We start from the raw sequence: 19313 nt of genomic DNA, 5'->3' as shown, positions 1-19313 counted from the left end.
TGAGTAGAAAGACAATATAATGTGCCACTCGCGCGGCAACGACACACTTCCCAGCTGGTCTCAGAGCAAATCCTTTGGAGACAAGTAGCATTTATTCTCCCATTTCGGCGCAGAGTAGAAGGTCAAAGCGCACTTGTATAGAGATCATACCTCCTTTTCGTCATCGACGCTTCAATGAAAGCAACACATGCTATCCATAGACGACATGGGCATAAAGCAAAGTAGTGCCATCCACGTCGACAATCCTTGACCAACCGGGTATGTAAGGGCTTCCCGTCCTGTGGGAACCTCTCTATTTAGCGACTTTCTTTATTGCATCACGCCACGCATGTATCATATTAGACATTCCACTCGATGCTCGGTATATGAAGCCGATCAACCAGCTCTTTCAGGAACATTTGAATAAAACCACGAGATTGAGTCCTTGCTTTCAAGTACCTCATCCGTTTTCTTTTTATCTGTCCTTGTATATTAGGTCTCATCTCCGCAATGTCGGACCTCATAGTTCTTACATGTGCATCCGGCAAGCAGTGCAGCCACATGATCCCGCTCTTGTACAAGGAAGAGACGCCGCTTTCCAGACTCCGCCTAGTCGTAAACTCGAAGGCATCCCTCGATCGGCTCACCCAGCGGTATCCCAAAGCCGAGGTCGTTCAAGCAGACTTCCAAAACCCGCAAGACTGCCGCAAGATCCTAGATGGAGCGACAACGATCTACTACCTGAGCCCCACATTCACGCCGCACGAAGCGCACATGGGGATGAACGTGATCGACGCCGCAGTGGCGGAGTCGAAGAAGAAGATACCGCCCTCCAAGTTCCAGCACTTTGTCTTCTCGTCGGTGCTACACCCAGAAATCACAAAGATGCTAAACCACGACAGAAAGAGACTCGTCGAGGAGTACCTCGTCGAGTCGCCGCTAACCTACACCATCCTCCAGCCCAGCCATTTCACGGACAACTCGATTGGCCCACTGCTTGCGCAAAGGGACGCGGACGCGCCCGTGTATATGGCGCCCTACGATCCCACGGTCAAGTTCTCCTTCACCACGCTGCGCGACCACGCCGAGGCTTCGGTGAAGGTCATCCAAGAACGCCACAGGCACTTCTTCGCCACGTACCAGATCCTCAGCACCTGGCCGATGGATTACTACGAGTACATCAGGTCGGTGGGGGACGTTCTGGGGCGGACCTTCGAGGTGCGGCAGATGTCGTACGAGCAGGCCGTAGAGACCTTCTGTAAGCGCTTGTTTCCGGGCGTGGAGAGTCTCGCGGATGTAGACCTTCGAAATCGAGAGGGGCCCGAGCGCATGCTATTGTACTACAACACGCGAGGCGTCCTTGGGAACCCTAGAGTCCTAGAGTGGTTAATTGGGAGGAAGGCAACAACTCCGGCCGAGTTAGCGAAGTTGTTGTTGTCACCAGCAGCGGAGGAAGACAACTAGTCGATCCAACAGAAGGACGCACAGGCTACAGCTTCAGCTTGAGTGAATGAATGGATAAATGGATATGGGAGTGAGGGAATGACAGACTCGCCGTAAAACAAAACACCGCTCTGAATCGAAAAGCATATTGAGAAAAGAACACAGCCAGTCCAATGACACGAATAGAAGAGCGACTAGGTCTTGAGGTCCGCGGCAAGCAATAATGAGTTTCTTCAGGTGATGGTCCAGTACATCCTGGCACCTGATTTTGGTTCAGCCTTGCCGCCACCAACTATCACTAGGGCCATCACCTACATAACCCAGAAGTTGCTCTCTTCCCCTGTGTTTTGACGATCCACCCCGTACCATGGTCTCTCAGCAGCTGATTGTGTCCATCGGCCACCTCAAACCGCTTTACAGGCCTTTCTCACGCAGTCTGAGAATTTAAACTACACCCTCACCCTTGTCCTGAATCTTACCAGGCCCAATTATCCGGATGCTAGTTAGGTCAATAGCACGAAATCGCCGTAGAGGAGACGGGTAGATATAGAACTGATGGCTTCCCTCTGTGCATCTTCTTCAGCACAATCTCAGCCTTGCACAGCTTGCGTTGTACGTCCGCGACAAACTTGGGCAGCGACCCTTCATCCACGCGCTCGGTATCGATAGTCATCTCCAGCAAGCGGAGAGAAGTCGGTTTCAGAAGCCCGTCGTCCACCCATCGCGAGTCGATGTCGAATGTATGTCTCCCGCCGCTCATGATGCGGCCGCTTATCGTCAGTCTTAGAGTTTTCAGTCCCGCGCTTTCAGCCTCCCAGCTCGTCCCGTGCTCCAGACAGCCGAGCTCATTGCACAGATCAAGCCATTGTTGCATGTGGCTGGGACTGGTGATGCTAATCGCCAGCACGTCCAGGATGATGGTGCGCACGTTTCGACGCTGCCATGGGCGTAGGCTCCGCAGGAACAAGTCGCAGTACAGCAGACCGGTGCCGTTCCACTTGGCGAAGTCAAAGGCGTTGTGTTGGAACGGGACGAGGCGTGCCACGCGGTATATCTGGCGATTGACAAAAAGCAGTTCCAGGGCGAGCTCATGGCGGTGCTTCAGTTGAATGTCGCGTGGGTGCTTTTCTGGTGCCATACTACCAAGCAGCTGGATATATATCAGGAGTCGAATCTCGAAAAGCAGACGGAAGAAGTGGGATTGTTGATGACCTGCCAGGACCAGCTTTCTGCCGTCGTGCTCGGGTTGCTGAAGAGTCAACAACATGTTGGCAGGATCTATTGGGCCTTCATTCAAGGTGATGTGTGACGGAGGCGTCGCCTTCGCGTCAATAGGTTAGTGGTCTGGGAGGACGTCTTCCACGGCAAACATGTGTCTTGAGGAATCATACGCGATGAAGAACATCAGGTTCCTCATTCTCATCACGAAGATTGTCAGTTCAATCAAGAGGAGATAGGTTACTTGTACTGTGGGAAGACCTCTGTGCTTTCGAAGGCTAGGATGGATCTCATCCGGGCTCCCCCTCTCTCTATGCTTATATGTTAGGAAAGGGAGGCGTTGCTCTGGAACTGGCCAGTCATTTGTCGAGACGCACCCTTGACAAGAGGAAACGCGGATTGAGCCGAGATGTACTACAGTCGTGAAGGAGCACCATTGGTTTAAATGCAACACCGTGATAATCACGCCTTGGTTGGAGGGCTCAGAGTTGTCTTCTGCATAGGTTGGAGTAGCCGCCGCGATCTATGTGAAGGAGATGCCCGAGTCTTCCGCATTGCCCCGTCCATCGTGTACGATCATATGAGCACGTCCCCTGTTGCTCAAACATGCCGAACGCCATCAAACACTCGACTTGGTCTCGTCATCGCCAGAATCCTCTTCCAGGGCATTGGAGAATGGCCTGTACCTCTCCTCCTCGATCTGAGCCAAGGCGGAGGCCGAGATTTTCTTCGGATTGAGCCCGTAAAGTTCTTGGAAACTCATAATCATCGGGTGCCACTTATCCGGATCGATACGGTTGCTGTGCCCGGCCATCCTGATGGAATCCCACACATGGGTACGCAGGATCTTGACCTCCAGTGCGATCAAACCACTCACGCCGATGTCCTTCATCATCCCATAAGTGCCAACAAGCTCCGCCTCCATCTGCGCGGGACATTCAGCGATGCGGGCTGGTCTGACAAGGTCTGAACACTGCGGCGTCAAATTCGCATGTCCGAATTTGTCATGCACATATTCGTATCCGTTCATCCTTTTGAAGTATTTGTACCCCATATGAGGCTCCGCAGTGGCAACATCTGCTGTACCGGTGGTGCGGGCCAAACTATTGACCGGGTTCTTCATGTCATCCGAGGGGAGATTAAGGACGCATTGTTTTGTACGCATGAGATTGACGGTGGTCTGGGAGATCTCTCCGAGTCCGAGCATACAACGATTGCCGAGCCACCAAGCCGAGGACATGGGCGCGATGTTGAAAGTACCATCTTCGTTCTCGGTCGTGATGAGCACGATGGGAGTGCCCCAATAAAAGATGGCGGGAGATATTGGGTGATGCATGGAGGCGAACGAAACCATGAGCGCTCGATGGTTGTGAGGTGCGTGCCTCGGGGATTGATAGATTAGCTATTGACGTGAAGAATTCAAAAAGCAGAGAGACAAGAACTCGAGCATCACAGTGCAAATATATATGTTCACTGTCTGTCCCTACCGTCCACGAATCCGGGCTGTGAGTAGTCATAGTTTCCCACTGTTCCAGTCCTTCTAGTCAGAATTTGTACAGCACCAAATATCGTGCCAACTGCTTTCTCCGTGGGATCTCTCCGTCGTGGAAAGGTGGCGACGGTGGATATGAGAGTGAAGGCGTACAATTCAACGGCATTGGCTTCCACAGTGGGAATTCTTAGTTATCCATCTTTTAGCCGGCTTACCAAATGGGAACTACCAAGTGTGGAAGAGGCTGATCATCACTTAGAGAGAGTGATTTTCCGAGCGAGATGCATCGGTCTGTTGCTGATCGAGCCATGTGTTGGCCGCGTTGAAGATGATAAGCGTGCCTCAGAATGGTGGCTGTGACTGGTCAGTTCGGTAGCAACGCTCCATCTTCACCCTGAAAACTTCGTGTTTGCATGAAATCCACCGCAAACTTGTCCTCGTGAAAGGCGTTGCGGTGAAGCAATTTGATCTTGATGCCTTCAGTTGCTGCAAGGTAATTGACGAATGAAAATTGAAATTGAAATTGACTCGAAGGATGAAGAGACTGGGATGAGAGTTCCGGAAGCTCGGGGAGGAGGACATGATCCGACTCCAACCATAGCGAACACGAGATTTGCACCCTTGGTATGAGCAGCCTGATTCTTGTAGACTCGCTATTGGTCAATTCCAGTCAGACTCTTCAACGGCTTTCTCCTCGTCCTATTACTAAGTATTGTGAGTCAGACAGAAGACGGTCTCTGTTCGAGCAATGTGGACTACATACCTCAGGCGGCGAAGTGGTCTCAACACCAGAACAAACATTTCCCGAAAGCGTACAGGCATCAAGAAAGCCGGTGTCCCTCGATCGTCGCCATGCCAGTTGCTCACAATTTATCCAATAGTACTGCCCTGCGCTGGACCCTAAACATATTGGTTACGCCGCCTGTTGTCATGAAGTGGAGTCTCTTCGTTGAACCATGATGCCGAATCGTCCAAAATACCTGTATAAAAATAAGGGACGAGGACTCTGGCTTGTACCGAGCTCGAACCATCGTTCATCCTTGCCCAAAAAAGGATCTTATCTCTTGTGTGCGTTCTCGTCCATTTTCCAATATGGCAACAGTCGAAGAAAGGAACAAAGAGGTGATTGCCAAGTACTTCACAGAGTACTGGGGAAAGCTGAACCTGGATATCGTCGACGAGGTCTGTGCGGACGATGTATTCCAATCATACCCAATGCATGCAAACCCGAAGAAAGGCAAAGCTGCTGTCAAGCAAGCTATGGTGGATTTCAAGGCCGTAGGTTGGCCATGGTTTTGCAGTCGCCTGATAAATTAGCTAACTTGGAGTTTAAACAAAGGCTTTCCCGAACCTTGGCTTCAAGACCTATGGCCCTTACCCGCTCATCGCCGAGGGCGACTATGTGTTTGGTCGCTGGATCGGCGGAGGCACACACACCGGCGCGCCTTTTGATGACTTCTCCGTGGGCGCTCTCACCAAAGCCAACACGGGCAAGCAGATGTGGTTTTCAGGCATGACCATTTTCACCATGAAGGATGGGAAGATCGTCAAAGAGATCGGGGAAGAAGGCGGTCTCACTGCATTGCAACAACTGGGCCTCATTGAGCCACCGAAGGAGGGCAGAGAGATGTTCTATGATGTTGAGAACATGTAGAAGTCGTGGCTAGGAAGAAAATTTCTGGCGATGGCCTCCGAGCTGGCGATCGAGGAACGGTCGATTTAGTATAAGCATGCGTAGGAACCAGGGCTCTTCACTCGCTTCCATCGACCCAGGCAGTTGGTTGTCGAGTGCAAGCTTCGCTGCAGTCAAACAGCTTGACTCTCCAACATGTTCGGTGCCATGAGAGAGTTGACCATTCTCCCTCACCAAAAGCTAATTGCACCGGAAACGGTGGTCTTTACCGAGATCAAGACTCTTGCCATAGAGACTGTACCCTTCTTTGTGGTGGGGTATTTATGTCGCAATAGCCCTCTCAAGATGAGATGTTTTGAATGTCTAGGATTTTTGTCCGCAGAAAAACGAGGCGTTCGATACTCGGTAGTGTAAAGCTAAAGCAGCATGATGCCAGAGCAGATGAGGCTAGATCAGGCTCAATATCATTCTTGGCATGGGCAGCACGAGCCCAAGCCGAGCATCAAAGCCAGAAGAGCGTTACCAAGTGCCTCGTACGGAGTCCAGAGCCCCTTCGTACTTCGTACCTTGGGTCGTGTCACGGCTTCCAGGGAGATTCTCCCCTTCTTGCTCACACCACATCCCAGACCGCATTGGATTAACTAATCTCCCACTAAATGTCCATGATAAACATTCACCGAGACACTCGAACATGGCTCCGAGTGATTATACCTCGGCGGGCTCTGGCAAACTCAAACTGAAGGGCGTGAAGGATTCTAAGGTCGACAAGAAGAAAAAGAAGAAATCTTCCTCCAAGGCTAGGGACAATGAAAACTCTACGAAAAGTCAGACGATGGATGGAGGCGCCGACGATCTCGAAGATCGGTCAGTCATGTTGAGAAAATTAGAGGAGGAAGATCAAAAGATTGCGAGTGAATCAGAGAAGGAGGTGCAGAGACGAAAAGTCGATTCAGCTGGACGCACAGATGATGGTGCAGAACTGGATGAGGAAGATGAGGGGGGAATTACTAAGACAGAAGCAGAGAGGCGGTATGAGGAGCAGAGACGGAGAAGGGTATGTTCTACTCATTCCCATATCCGCCTTGCCTTCAAACCTTTTCGTGGGGGCTGAAAAAAGGTGTCGTTTGGAATCTGCAATGCTTGGTACTGACATACATGTGTTGCTCCAGCTCGAAGAACGTCTCAAACGAGAAGGTGTCAAAACGCACAAGGAGCGGGTTGAGGAGTTGAATCGCTACCTCAGTAGTCTGAGCGAGCATCATGACATGCCCCGAATTGGACCCGGATAATGTGGCTTGCTATCCGGAATGAACCCGCAATGTACATGTTATTTACGACGGTTAGGGAGGCGAGGAGAATTGATGCGAGTTCGGAGTCCGGGACAGCACTGCCATGTCACTACATGGTCTTATATTCAGCAGCAAGGGAGTCATCGGGAAACCATTCTTTGGCCAGGCTCGACCATGCATGTGATCTTGCGAAAAGCCTCATTCCCTACTACGCCTTGGTTCACGGACAGTCAGGATTCGGAATTCTTCATAGACCATACGATCGAGAGAACTTTCGATGAACAATGAATCGTCTTGTCTCGCAATTCCGCTGTATCCTCTTTTATGTACAATGTTTCATCCACTGTCGGCGAGCTTGACCACCGCTATGACTCTCCGAACTCCGCTCGTCCTGGTTTCGAGTTAAGGTATTCGTTCCTGTATCCCCAATTACGGTCAGCATTCGACTTCGCATTCATCCGCAATTTACATTGATTTCAAGCCCAAACGCACCTCTCGGTAGCCCAGTCCATAGCGAGATACGCGACCAACAAGGGAGGAACCCAGTATAGAACCTGATTGCGTGTTCGGCGAAAAGTATTAAAGATGGCGTCGGGGATCAGGGTGGACGTTGGATTCTGTCGGTTGGGTGAAAGGGCATATGTGACAATGTTCTTTTGTGCCGGAGAGCCTGTTCTCCAGTTGTTTAGTATCTTCTCGTCTACGAAAGAAACTGGCTTGAGGCCTGATGAGGTAGCCCAGGGAAGAATAGATGGGTCCAAGATGGAATGCATCCATACCTAGGTTTCCCCATGAGCCCATGTATCTGTGTACCAAAGCTTGTTAGTTGACTTCGTCATAGAAAAAAGTAGAGCTGGTAGGCGATGTAGACGCACACTCCATTCTTTGGGTCAGGGCCGTGGCCAGCGCGCAGGATGCGGGTGGCCTGCATGCGCAGAGCTGCAGTAGGACGCATCTTGAGAGATAAAACCAGGCAATCGAGGAGAACTGAAGAGTTGGACGAGGTGACTGTTGCTGAAGGTCAATGATCGCAGTCGAAGCTGGAGTGGAAGGAGAGCTCCGAGCCAGAAGCCGGGAAAATTGCTTGGCATTAGCTCCGCTCCAGGCTGCGCATGGCTGCGGAGAACACTGTATCTACTGCTTCATCAAAAGTTCGTAACCCAGAGTTCGCTGTTGCATTGCATGGCGGCAGCTAGACAACATTGAAATCAGCTCCAACGCCTCACTGAATCTCGCCGACGATGTCCGCGCCCAACGTCCTCAATGCCATCTCAAGATGGGCCATCCCCGTCTTCATTGGTGCCTCGTTAGCACAAAGTGCCATGTACGATGTAAGAGGAGGAACGAGAGCAGTCATCTTCGACCGTCTTTCCGGTGTTCAGGAACAAGTCGTCAACGAAGGCACCCACTTCCTCATCCCGTGGCTACAGAAAGCAATCATCTACGATGTGCGGACGAAGCCTAGAAACATCAGCACCACCACCGGAAGCAAGGACTTGCAGATGGTGTCACTGACGCTCAGAGTGCTCCATCGACCAGATGTCCAGAAGTTGCCCAAAATCTACCAGGCAAGTTGCCAACTACTCAGTTGCACGGTGTCACATCGCTAACAATAACTACCAGTCGCTTGGTCAAGATTATGACGAAAGAGTCCTCCCATCTATTGGCAACGAAGTCCTCAAAGCAATTGTGGCTCAATTCGATGCCGCGGAACTGATCACTCAGCGAGAAGCTGTCTCACAACGCATCCGAGCCGACCTGACTCGTCGAGCGCAGGAATTCAACATCGCTCTTGAAGACGTCTCTATCACACACATGACCTTTGGTCGAGAGTTCACCAGGGCAGTCGAACAGAAACAGATCGCTCAACAGGATGCAGAAAGAGCAAGATTTATTGTTGAGAAGGCGGAGCAGGAGAGACAGGCAAATGTCATTCGTGCCGAGGGTGAAGCCGAGTCCGCAGATATTATCAGCAAGGCTGTGGCGAAAGCTGGTGACGGATTGATACAGATCAGAAGGATCGAGGCGAGCAAAGACATTGCCCAGACACTGGCCGCGAATCCCAATGTGACTTACCTGCCGGGAGGTGGTGATGGGGAAGGTGGGAAGGGGAAGAGCACGGGCTTATTGCTGGGCTTGAGAGCATGATCAGCACAGTGAGTGCCGGAAGAAGCTTGTACTGATATGATTCACCACCGTCAGTGTGAACTTTGTTATCTATACTCCATGGCATTAAATGCTGGCAAAAAGACCTCGAAAGGGGAGATTCTCAACTTTCACAACCAACTCTCCGCTTCCAAAGGCATTGAACGGAATCCCTCCAAACACAGCCGTCTCGATCGCCCTGACGCTCAACCCAGTTTTTCCTGCTCTTTAACGCTCCATTACCAGCTCTTCAAAGTTTGTGCTGAGCCACTCCACTCGGCAAAGTACGACAAGCTCTGACTAGCCAGCCGAGTTAACATGCATTTTTTCCACGGTGAAAGCCCAGCCTCCTCAAGATCAAGGATATGAGAGAGCTCTTGTCCCTTTCTGCGTTCCGTGGCCATTGTTTTCCCAGCCTACGGCTCTTTTCCACACATATAACACGTCAAACGGTGGATTCTCTCCGCATTTGCAAAGCAGAATAATATTTAGGACGGACAACGACACTCTCCCATGTCCCGTTGTTCTCTCTGACATTTACAGGTTGGCCAAGGAGAAGTGATCTGGTCAGTCGCTGCGAGGAATTGAGCAACACAACCAGACGGCCTTGAGAAGTGCCGACTTTCCAATCGTAGGTAATCCTGAAACAGAAAGCAAAGAGTTTCTTGGTTCGAAAAAGCACAGATCTCGCAAGCGCCAGGGCGTGATTCTGATCAAATCTAAGTCATCCCCATGTTCTCCACATCTATTTGCACATACTATCTCCCAGAGACTCGACCGAAAACGACAAGTAGGAACAAAAAGTTGCCACCCGACCAGTGTGAGAGTGGAAATGCAATCTCTCTCCCTTTGCCCACAAATCTCTCAGACAAAGCGTCGATCAATTTACAGGCAAAGTTGACCAGACAAAGACCAAAAAAATGCCTGGCGCACGAACACGTATATATCAAAAATAATTGCATGGGAGAGAGACGAGTACTTAAAGAAGCAAAAATAGTAACATGAGTCTCTTTAGAGGACAAGGAAACAAGAAGACAGTTCTAGTGTGGCTTCCAGACAAACCACAAGGGGATACTAGGAGCGACGGGGCCTTCGTGGGTGATAACTATACTCGAGTTCAAGCGTCGCCCGGAAAAGAAAATCCATATATACACTATAAGAAGAGAAGAAAAGTAGTAATAATATCCAACACACACAGAAGACAAACCGCTAACCAGGGGAAGCTGACCTCCTTCAGTCGTGGTCCTCGAAGAAGCACACTGAAGGGGAGATCCCAGAACTTAGCACTAGGCCTTTCAATACCCCATCATCTTCCTCCACGGCTTGTAGCTGAGCTGCTGTCTCTTGACCATTTTCTTGCTGCCCGAACCGCTCTTCGTCCATAAACTGAGGGCACCGGGTCCTCCGCACATCTCCCCTGCCGCCCCAGTACAAGCCATGTTGCACTTACCCTCATCCAACTTCGGGGTTGTGATCTCGTTCCCACAGAAACATTGCCCGGCGTACTCAGTGCCTGCAATGGTGTATCCGCGCGAATCACAGAATGAGACGCACGCGTCGTTCTTCATGTTCGGCCCGTTGAAGTTTGACCATTGCGGGAGGGTGCGCGGGTTGACGGTGTCAACGAAGCAGCCGGTGTAGGACCAGGATGGGTTTGATGCCGAGGGCGTCGTGGGCGTGGAGGGTGTCGCGGAAGAAGCAGGTGAAGACATGGATGGTGAGGTTCCAGCGGGCTAGAGTTGCAGACTGTTAGATTGTCTATGTTCGGTTTACCTTTTGGTTTCCTTCGGGACCTCCGATATAAATTTGATAGAAAATTGGAAAATGTGAGAAATGAAAGCGGGGATGGGGATCAGATCAAAGGGGCACAGAAGCGGCGTCAGTGGGAATAGTAGACGATGGAGAGAATCAGGATGTAGAGGTGTAGAGGTATCGAAGAGAAGTGGTGCTGGAAGCGGGAGTGGCAGTTGTTGAGGCAGGGGAACTGGATGCGTCAGCGGCAACTGACCCCCCCGCCGAGGAGGTAGCAACGGGTGGGTAAACAGAGCCGGACTCGGTATAGTATGCATCATCGTCATCGCCGCTGCCATCATCTTCATCAATGGGGGGAAGATAAGTAGAAGCTGTATTTACCGAAGCTGTCGTGGCTGGCGCCGACTTGGATGACTCTGTGGGGGCCGCGGCCTTGGTGGTCGTGACTGTTGCGAGCGTGGTAGGAGAGCTGGGTGCCGTGTAAGGACCACTTGAGGAAGTAGTTGAAGGAGCAGCGGGAGGAGCAGGAGCAGAAGAGGACGAGGCAGCTGGCGGAGGATTGGCAACTTGAACAGGGGCTGAGGAGCCAGGGCCGAACTGAGCATTTTTGCATGAGTCGCCAGAGCATTTCTGGTAAAGGGAGATAGTTCCTGCACCACCGCAGAACTCGGAGTTGTCGCCAGCGCACTTCATCGTGCAGGCGCCGATAACACCAGGAACGGGCTTGCCACTATCGGGAATGGAGTTCCCGCCTGGAAAAGTGTTAGCAGTTCAACTTCTGAAGAGAATGGTGAGCACTTACAATAGCATTCGTCAGCATACTCCGAACCAGCGATAGAAAAGCCCTTGCTCTCGCAGAAAGCAACACAGTTTTCATTGGTCATTTGACCATTGGACTGGCTTGCACCAGTCAGAATACGGTTGTAGTAGTTGTCGGTTCCACATCCCATATATTCCCAACCCTTGCTGGTCAGGTCAGTGAAGAAAGTTGTGTTGGATGGAGTGATGGTGGTGGTCGCGCCACAGCCGGATTGAGGAGTTGCAGTAGGGCCAGGCTGAACAGGGTTGCAACCAGGCAAGGCTGTGAGCAGACCGCTGACTTGCTCGTCGACTTGGGGCTCAATACGGCAGCCTTCGGCTTGAGAGTCAGGGATGAGGTCGAAAACCGGGCAATCCTCAACACGGCCGCTGTCGTTGGTGCATTGGTCGACAGCAGATTGGAGCAAATCTGGATCCCAGCCCATGACGAAGTCACCGTGGCCACCATAACCAGTGGGGTCACCCATGGACCAGACGAATGGCTGTTCATTCCCGTACCACTGATCGGCGAATTTTCCAGTGTCCCAGATGATCTCGAAGAAAATGGAGATAAGATGAACAGGAAAATCGGCGGGGCAAGGACCGTTGTTGTAAGCATTGGCGGGATAAGAGACGTGAGAGCTGTGATTTGGAGAGTCTAGGTCTTTTCCATTCCAGCAAGATGGAAAGAAGACTTGGGATCGGAGCCCATTGGGGCAGTTATAGTTGGGAAAGTTGGGTGTTTCTGGCTTGGCTGGGCCATTGTAGTCGAGACAGTTATAGCTGATGGCCTGGGTTGCGAAATCGTCACCTCCAGTGCGCTTGAAGGGATTTCCGGCAATCATACGGAAGCCTGGAGGGAAAGCTTTCAACGTCTCTCCCTTGCCAGCCCGCTGTAGGTAGTACACAGTAGCGCCGCCGACTTGGTCGACACTTTCGAAAGTCCCATTTTGGTGCTGGAAGAACAAGGCTGGGATCCAGTAGTTGCTGTAATCTCCAATGACTGTGCAAGAAGAACAAGTAGACCGCTGGGTTGAGTTATAATCCATAGTGAAATCAAACCCGTTTCCCCCCATGATCGTGTGCAAGTGGCCGGACACGGCACCAGGATTGACAATAGGGTCGGCACGCTCAACGACAATGGGAGATTTGCACGGTAGCCGCCAGAAGGCTGATACCGGCGAGACGGCAAGAGCGGCCAGAAGACCGGTCGTGAGAAGAGCAGACATCTTGCGGTTTGGTGCGACTGCAGCCGAGTTGGAACTGAAGTCAAGGTTCCGGGAATGATTGACTGCTGAATGCTATAAAAGAGTGGCTCTGACAAAGGACTGGATGTACGACAATTTCGCACAGCGAATAAAGAATGGACGGCGAGGGTCTCCGACTCTCGAGCCAATAAACGAATGTGTTGCGAACAAAGGACGATGTCGAATAACAATGAAAGAAGATCAAGAAGCCAACCTGAGGGAGCAAGGACATGATATAAGTTATATATGCTCCGTACTCCTTACCAGAACCGCCGAGGTATCTAGCGCCGTCATCGTGTCAAGGGCTTGACGGTATGAAATTGCGGGCAAATGCCAGTCGTTACCTTTTCGAGTGCACAAGCCAGATCCTGCTGGGCCTTTGCGTGATCACAAGCTTCAGAGATATGCGAAGCTGTACAAGTGGCGTGTGCCTGTTCCACTCCGACTCAAGCGGCTGCTTACTGGTACCAAGGCGCTTGACGGCACCCAGGCCCAAATCTGAAGAGACGCTCGATACTAGCCCCGGGGGTGCATCGTGATATTCCAATACAAGTTAGGAAGGATGGGGCGGAATGAACTTCTCATACTTAAGAATGAAGAAAAACGTGCAACGACGTTGTACCATAGTGCAAGGGGTGTTTAGGCGAAAGGAAGCGAAGGGTATCCAGCCTTGGGCCGATGTGGGGAAAGTCCAGAAGCTAGGAGGTTGCGAAATGGGCATGCAAGCTCAGCCGCCTGTTTCAGGAGGATATTGACGCTAGAAAGATCGGTATAAAGGGTTGAGCGATATCTGATCTTAGGAAGGAGAGAGGAGTGTTTCAAGTTGAGCCACATGAAGACCGACGGAAAACGAGGCGGAAATATCGGGCAGCTCTGTCGACGTTTTGAGTCCCCAGTCTTAGAGAAAGAGCATCGTCAACAGACCGGATATACAGACATGCATTGGCTCCATTTCATCATTCTTTGATCTGCAGCGTTGTCGACCGATGATTGAAATATGCTCCTCCTCGCATGCCCGTCTGGACCGTTGATGTCGATTTTGAAAACCACCTGGGCGCGGATTCGCGGAGATTCAACAACCAACTTCGGAATTTATTTGCGGTCGAAGGGGCTCCTGGTTTCTTGGCATCGTCCTACATGTCATAAGTCAAACTCCCTGTCACCACCGTCAGAGACGCACCCTTTAAAAGGGGCTCAACATAATAGCCCGCGTTTACAATCACAAAATCGGTTAGTGCTCCGCCTGTAGTACGGAGTACTCTGCGCTGTTCCCGGGACATCCGCATTGAGTCAACAGTCAAGCGAGTGAACGGCGGAACAAGTTGTTGACCATCAGGATTGCATTTCCATCCGCTGTGTCGATACCCCTTTGCTTCCATCACGCTGGTCAGTCAGTCTCCATCTTCGTCTTTGATGGGCACTTCGATCTTGAAATCTGCGGACTCTCGTTCAACTCGGCCTCTCAGAGCAGCCATAGTCAAGATATCCTTGTGGAAAAGCTTGAGGCCCAACCTTCCAATGTGAGCACCCTGGGGGTCACCAGGCACTCCGATGATCAGGACACCGGCCTCGCTGAACTTCCCCTTATCTTTCAGAGCCGGCAGGCGATGCTTCACTGCATCTGCACCCAGAATGGTGGCAATCTGAGAAATCTTCCGCTCCAGGTTTCCCAAGTCTGTTCTGAGCTGCTTCGTGAGAAAGACCGTCATCCAGGAAAGCAAATGCGTCAAGCCGTTCTTGCCCCTGCGAACTGCCTCCTTTGGATTCAAACCCCACTGCCCCTCCCGAGATCTATCCAGCGGCAGATACTCCTCAAGAGGTGGAAATCTTCCCAGTCGATGGGCATCAACAAACCATTTCTCTGTCACTATATCCATTCCCATGGCCACAGCCATGATCAACTTTCCGGTCTTCTTCGGAGTGCCTTCTGGAATGCAGAGAATTGCTGCTTTGTTTATCGATGTGCTCACTTTGCCTCCGAGGCGCTCAAACGTGGCCATTACAGTCCTTTTCTCTTGAATGCTGGGACTGCCGCTGAAGATGACCACCGGGGGAGCATCAGAATATTCTCCCGAGGAGGAACACTCCGTTCGCCTAGACGGTCGTCTTTTGGGGGGCGGTTGCTCATTTGAGAGGCTGCCGGCCGGGGTTGCATTTTTTGCTGCGGATTGTGGGTGAGCTCGTGGCCGCCCAGTTGGTACTTTTGTCGTCTGATTTCTTTTCGCCCCCGCGTACGTTTTCTTATTCGAACCGATGCTTACCACGACACCATCCATTGAAACACCATCATCCGATATACTAAATTCAGCGTCGGCGGTCTCTAGGCTCGAGTCGGTGGACTCAATCTCGGTGAGTTTTCTCCTTTTCCTTCGCTGCTCAGATGCTAATGGAGTTGTGGCGTCGTCTGTCCCTTGTCCCCGTTCTTGAGTGTCAGAGGAGCTTGATTGAGGTGGCAAATTGTCTCCTGCAGACAGAGAGTGACCAAGGTGTACAGAAACCCCTTTAGTAGGGCCAGGCAAGCATTCAGTTGGCATAGCCTCTTGTTCCGCAGCTAATGAACATTTGGCGTAAGTTGATCATTATCCAAGTCAACATCTGGCTCTGAGCCGGATCTTGTTCCCCGGTATGGACCATGTCCTGGGCCGTGTCTGGGACCCTGTAGTCGCCGGAAACCTCTTCGAGTCTCTGGTTCTCGTTTACAGGAATCTCGTCCCCATCCTCCATGTGGGCTGGTGATGGAGTTGGCGAGCACGTGGATTCGCTGGACTGGCCCTGACCGCCTGCGTCTTTGACCACTATCTCTGCACAAACTGGGCTCTGCAGCTGCTCTTCAGCTGCTGAACATGTCTCAACATGTTCAGTAGCCAGTGGCTGGGGTGGAGGTCTCATGGAATTCGGGTCTGTTCCGTCCACATCTTCCCAGCGAATAACCCAACGACCGGAAGGTCCCAAGAAATGAACGTCCGAGCACAAGATGGTGGACTTGTGGTGAGGGGCGGTGGAAAGAGGCAACTGAATGTCAATGCCACCGCCATCAAGCACGGAGCAAGGGCCGGTGTTGTTGAAGGTGCGGAGCAGGACGAAGTTATGGTGGACTTCTGGGACAGGCGGTCAGTTCTGATTGAAGAACCACGCGGCCTGGTCATACCGAGGCAGAGATTTGAATGGTGCTCGTCAATCTCAGAGCTCAGGCTCATGAGATCCTCCAGCGGGTTGTTTGGAAGATAAAAAGTTGAGCATTCGCCTTCAATTGGCAGTTTTGTGAGCACCTCGGAACCGGCAGCTGTGAAGTAGACGAGAGATACGGCAATCATTCCTTCAACTCAAACAAGGCGTTAGACACTGGACTTAACACATGACACAACAGAATGGAGAGGGACCAGACGCTGATGGAGCGGTGCTGTTTAGGCATTCAAGAAAGCAGGCTCTGTGGGTGGTGAGTTGGAGGTGAGCAGTCAATTTATGATGAGCTTGGCAGCAACAAGAGCTGGACTGCACAATGCTTTGACTGACAGAACTGGATGCCCCCCATCTACTGATAACCCTTCTCAAGTACATTGGAGAGAGAGAGAGCTATCTCGTATTTAAACGATGCTTCGGGCAGAACATTCTGACCCCCGCCCGTGTTTACCTAGGTAGGGAAGCAGGCCTGCGGTTACCTGTGTTGTATGAAGCCACTCATCTCACTCCACGCGTCCCAGCGAGCCAGCGAGTGAAACAGGGAATACATTCATTGACGTTGCTAGCGAGCAACAGGTCATCACCCCTTAGTCTGGTTCATGCTGAAGATGGGAGTTAGGTTCGCCAGGCTGGTTGGTGGCTTCATCTTGGTTTGCGCCGAAAAGGGGTAAAGCCGAGCCATGTGCACAATACGGTGGTCCATAGAGGAGCCCAGACGTCTCCCTGACCTCGCGCTTCGATGCTGTGAACATGCCTCCTGTTAAAGTCACTGCGCGTACTGCAATTGAACATCACATTCAGCACAACATCAAGCTCTTCGCCTCGAATGTGGTAGGATCGTGAGTCCTAACTGAGCTGGATCTCGATGAGGACATTGGGAGGGAGCTACTGTGTGAAGGGAAAGAACAATACTAAGCGCTTAGTATTGTTCTCGGCGTCTCTGATTTCTGGGCCTCATCTCGCTGTCAGACGGAAGATAATGATGAGGACTTGAGACACACTGGACCATGGACAAGATGCTAGCCACCAGGAAATGATGCCTGACGCTAGCAACATGAGCAGGGCTAGAGGCGGGAGAGGACACCAATGTGAGCCACAAGTGAAGTTGAGGAAACCATTTCATTCATTTTCATCTCACCTTTGCTTGACTTGACTCGACTTCACTTCAGTTCCCTTCTTCTTTTCTGCCTCACCTGTCTGCTTTAGTCTATTCCCTCTCTGGATTAATTCCCAGCTGAAAGAGAAAGAAAAAAAATAAATAAAAAAACACTGTCAAGGCGTCTCACTTTTCCTTCATAACTTTCTTCCTTCCACTCTTCTCTCCTCATCAACAATCAATATCACTTCCTCTCCGTTCTCTTCTACATCATTTCCATTTCTTTCTCAATCGTCAAACGACAGCGAGTCTCCCATTGCCGTCGTATCGCTACCTTCGCGTCCAAATCGCCATGGCTACTCCGGCGTTTGTCGCTGCTGGTAGCTTGCCAACTGCGGGAGTTGGGGGTGCCCTCTACGACGAGGCCTTCACTGTCCCAACCTATCCTGCTGCTCCCTTTAACAAGGTGACCTGGCGCCTGATTGACACCTGGAACAACATCAACATCAACTATGACACCAACCGTGGAATCGCAGCCGGCTTGGTCTGGGCCACTTTGGTCTACCTGCTCGCCCTCACCCCGACGCGCAAGAGAACCACCCCCTTCCACACCTTCATGCTCATCGGTTTGGTCTTCATGCTTATCAAGTTGATGATTGATATCGTCGCGGCTCTCACTCCTGGTCTCCAGTCTTCCTCCGCCTACACCTTCCTCACCCTCGACTTTACTGACAGCATCTGGACAACTGACTTCACTGCCACGTTCGCCGCTAGCCAAGTCACAGGATGGTTTGCCTTCGTCTTTGCTGCCATTTGTCTCTGGCTCCAGGCCAAGGGGTTGATGACCGGAATCAAAGTGCGCTACCCAGTCGTCTACAAAGTAATGTTGATCTACCTCATCCTCACCTCCGTGGCTGGCCTCGCCGCTGCCATGGCATACAGCATCCAGCAGATCTTGCAGCTTGGCAAGGATGGGGCTGAAATCTACGATTTCCTCAACAAAGCTTACAATGCCCGCATCGCTTACTTGGCCGCTTATACCATTTGCATTGGAAGCTTCAGCCTTGTCTCCATGGCCTCAGTGTTTGATATCGTCTGGAAGCGTCCTTCTTCGATCGTCACCGGAAGCAGCGCTTACGCTTCAGCATTGAATCTCATCGGCTTGTTGTGTGTCCAGTCTTTCGTCATTCCATGTAAGTGATTCCATTCCCGTTATCGTCTTCCCTCACTGAAAGTTATGGCAGTCATTTTCTGCATCCTGCAGATCGTCCCCGTGCAGACTGGCATGCTGCACCCGGAGATCATGCTCCTCCCGTCAGTTTACGTGATGCTTCCCCTCGGCTCACTCTTCATGACCGTCAATTCCACCGTCGACGACGCCGAGGCACAGAAGGCTTCACCACTGCCCCCGAACTCCATGCCGCCAAAGCCTGCCTTTGCCGACAGCGCTGCGACCTTGACCAACAGCTGTACCTCTGCTGGTTCGCGACCCTCTTCCTATATGCTTGATGCCGCGCATGGCAAAACGGAGATCGATCGTGAGCTCAGCGCAATTGATTCCATGGGCAGTGGCGTAAATGAAGGGAAAGAGACCGATGCAATGTTGAGGAACAAAGGCAACGAAGGAAAGGAGGCAATTCACTTCGAGAAGATGGTGGTTTGAACCATACAATCTTTTACGCAGATCGTCTCACATCACATTACCCAAGAGTTGCATCAAGGAGATTTTTATTCGGGAACAGAACTGAATGCCCCACGACGACATGCTACTCACTTGCTTGGCTCGGTCCAAGAAACCTGCATTCTCGGGAGCCACCCCAATTCCAGAAGGCCATCTATGAAAGATTTCTTCTTTGCTGGGTGATATGTGTCACAAGGTGAAGATGCACTTACGGCATGGGGGCTGCATGGATTACTGGAAACATTAGCTAGTCATGGCGGGCACATCAGTAAAGAAGACATGAACATGGAAATAGCAAGCATGGACAGGGACGGCGCCTTTGATGCACAGATCCACATCATACGACAAGATCAGCAGCAA

At 51.4% G+C, this 19313-nt stretch overlaps 12 protein-coding genes across 12 annotated transcripts; 5 read left to right on the top strand and 7 right to left on the bottom strand.

The window, feature by feature from the left end:
- Nucleotides 1-489: 489 nt before the first annotated feature.
- A1O5_12364 (uncharacterized protein) lies at nucleotides 490-1443 on the top strand (the record flags this gene model as incomplete). Its single annotated transcript, XM_007752933.1, has 1 exon — nucleotides 490-1443. The coding sequence occupies one exon, from the start codon at nucleotides 490-492 to the stop codon at nucleotides 1441-1443; it is 954 nt and encodes a 317-aa protein (XP_007751123.1).
- Nucleotides 1444-1930: 487 nt separating this feature from the next.
- On the bottom strand, nucleotides 1931-2560 carry A1O5_12363 (uncharacterized protein; the record flags this gene model as incomplete). Its single annotated transcript, XM_007752932.1, has 1 exon — nucleotides 1931-2560. The coding sequence occupies one exon, from the start codon at nucleotides 2558-2560 to the stop codon at nucleotides 1931-1933; it is 630 nt and encodes a 209-aa protein (XP_007751122.1).
- A 699-nt stretch (nucleotides 2561-3259) lies between these two features.
- A1O5_12362 (uncharacterized protein) lies at nucleotides 3260-3994 on the bottom strand (the record flags this gene model as incomplete). Its single annotated transcript, XM_007752931.1, has 1 exon — nucleotides 3260-3994. The coding sequence occupies one exon, from the start codon at nucleotides 3992-3994 to the stop codon at nucleotides 3260-3262; it is 735 nt and encodes a 244-aa protein (XP_007751121.1).
- A 1230-nt stretch (nucleotides 3995-5224) lies between these two features.
- On the top strand, nucleotides 5225-5786 carry A1O5_12361 (uncharacterized protein; the record flags this gene model as incomplete). The annotated part of the gene is made up of 2 exons (XM_007752930.1): nucleotides 5225-5410; nucleotides 5472-5786. 2 exons carry the CDS (start codon nucleotides 5225-5227, stop codon nucleotides 5784-5786), a joined length of 501 nt encoding a protein of 166 aa, XP_007751120.1.
- Nucleotides 5787-6456: 670 nt separating this feature from the next.
- Nucleotides 6457-7054, top strand: A1O5_12360 (uncharacterized protein; the record flags this gene model as incomplete). Its single annotated transcript, XM_007752929.1, has 2 exons — nucleotides 6457-6819; nucleotides 6935-7054. The coding sequence occupies 2 exons, from the start codon at nucleotides 6457-6459 to the stop codon at nucleotides 7052-7054; spliced, it is 483 nt and encodes a 160-aa protein (XP_007751119.1).
- A 365-nt stretch (nucleotides 7055-7419) lies between these two features.
- On the bottom strand, nucleotides 7420-8009 carry A1O5_12359 (ubiquinol-cytochrome c reductase subunit 8; the record flags this gene model as incomplete). Its single annotated transcript, XM_007752928.1, has 4 exons — nucleotides 7420-7471; nucleotides 7547-7724; nucleotides 7834-7859; nucleotides 7930-8009. 4 exons carry the CDS (start codon nucleotides 8007-8009, stop codon nucleotides 7420-7422), a joined length of 336 nt encoding a protein of 111 aa, XP_007751118.1.
- A 286-nt stretch (nucleotides 8010-8295) lies between these two features.
- Nucleotides 8296-9202, top strand: A1O5_12358 (prohibitin-1; the record flags this gene model as incomplete). The annotated part of the gene is made up of 2 exons (XM_007752927.1): nucleotides 8296-8649; nucleotides 8678-9202. The coding sequence occupies 2 exons, from the start codon at nucleotides 8296-8298 to the stop codon at nucleotides 9200-9202; spliced, it is 879 nt and encodes a 292-aa protein (XP_007751117.1).
- A 1292-nt stretch (nucleotides 9203-10494) lies between these two features.
- On the bottom strand, nucleotides 10495-10911 carry A1O5_12357 (uncharacterized protein; the record flags this gene model as incomplete). Its single annotated transcript, XM_007752926.1, has 1 exon — nucleotides 10495-10911. The coding sequence occupies one exon, from the start codon at nucleotides 10909-10911 to the stop codon at nucleotides 10495-10497; it is 417 nt and encodes a 138-aa protein (XP_007751116.1).
- Nucleotides 10912-11107: 196 nt separating this feature from the next.
- A1O5_12356 (murein transglycosylase) lies at nucleotides 11108-12978 on the bottom strand (the record flags this gene model as incomplete). Its single annotated transcript, XM_007752925.1, has 2 exons — nucleotides 11108-11703; nucleotides 11754-12978. 2 exons carry the CDS (start codon nucleotides 12976-12978, stop codon nucleotides 11108-11110), a joined length of 1821 nt encoding a protein of 606 aa, XP_007751115.1.
- Nucleotides 12979-14387: 1409 nt separating this feature from the next.
- On the bottom strand, nucleotides 14388-14996 carry A1O5_12355 (uncharacterized protein; the record flags this gene model as incomplete). The annotated part of the gene is made up of 1 exon (XM_007752924.1): nucleotides 14388-14996. One exon carries the CDS (start codon nucleotides 14994-14996, stop codon nucleotides 14388-14390), a length of 609 nt encoding a protein of 202 aa, XP_007751114.1.
- Nucleotides 14997-15519: 523 nt separating this feature from the next.
- On the bottom strand, nucleotides 15520-15720 carry A1O5_12354 (uncharacterized protein; the record flags this gene model as incomplete). The annotated part of the gene is made up of 1 exon (XM_007752923.1): nucleotides 15520-15720. One exon carries the CDS (start codon nucleotides 15718-15720, stop codon nucleotides 15520-15522), a length of 201 nt encoding a protein of 66 aa, XP_007751113.1.
- A 1904-nt stretch (nucleotides 15721-17624) lies between these two features.
- On the top strand, nucleotides 17625-18935 carry A1O5_12353 (uncharacterized protein; the record flags this gene model as incomplete). Its single annotated transcript, XM_007752922.1, has 2 exons — nucleotides 17625-18465; nucleotides 18517-18935. The coding sequence occupies 2 exons, from the start codon at nucleotides 17625-17627 to the stop codon at nucleotides 18933-18935; spliced, it is 1260 nt and encodes a 419-aa protein (XP_007751112.1).
- Between the last annotated feature and the right edge of the window lie 378 nt (nucleotides 18936-19313).

This window comes from Cladophialophora psammophila (genome assembly GCF_000585535.1).
Source record: "Cladophialophora psammophila CBS 110553 chromosome Unknown aczJe-supercont1.33, whole genome shotgun sequence".
Classification (NCBI taxonomy): domain Eukaryota; kingdom Fungi; phylum Ascomycota; class Eurotiomycetes; order Chaetothyriales; family Herpotrichiellaceae; genus Cladophialophora; species Cladophialophora psammophila.
The sequence above is the reverse complement of the archived record's forward strand: the minus strand, read 5'-3'. Positions and strand labels throughout refer to the sequence as shown.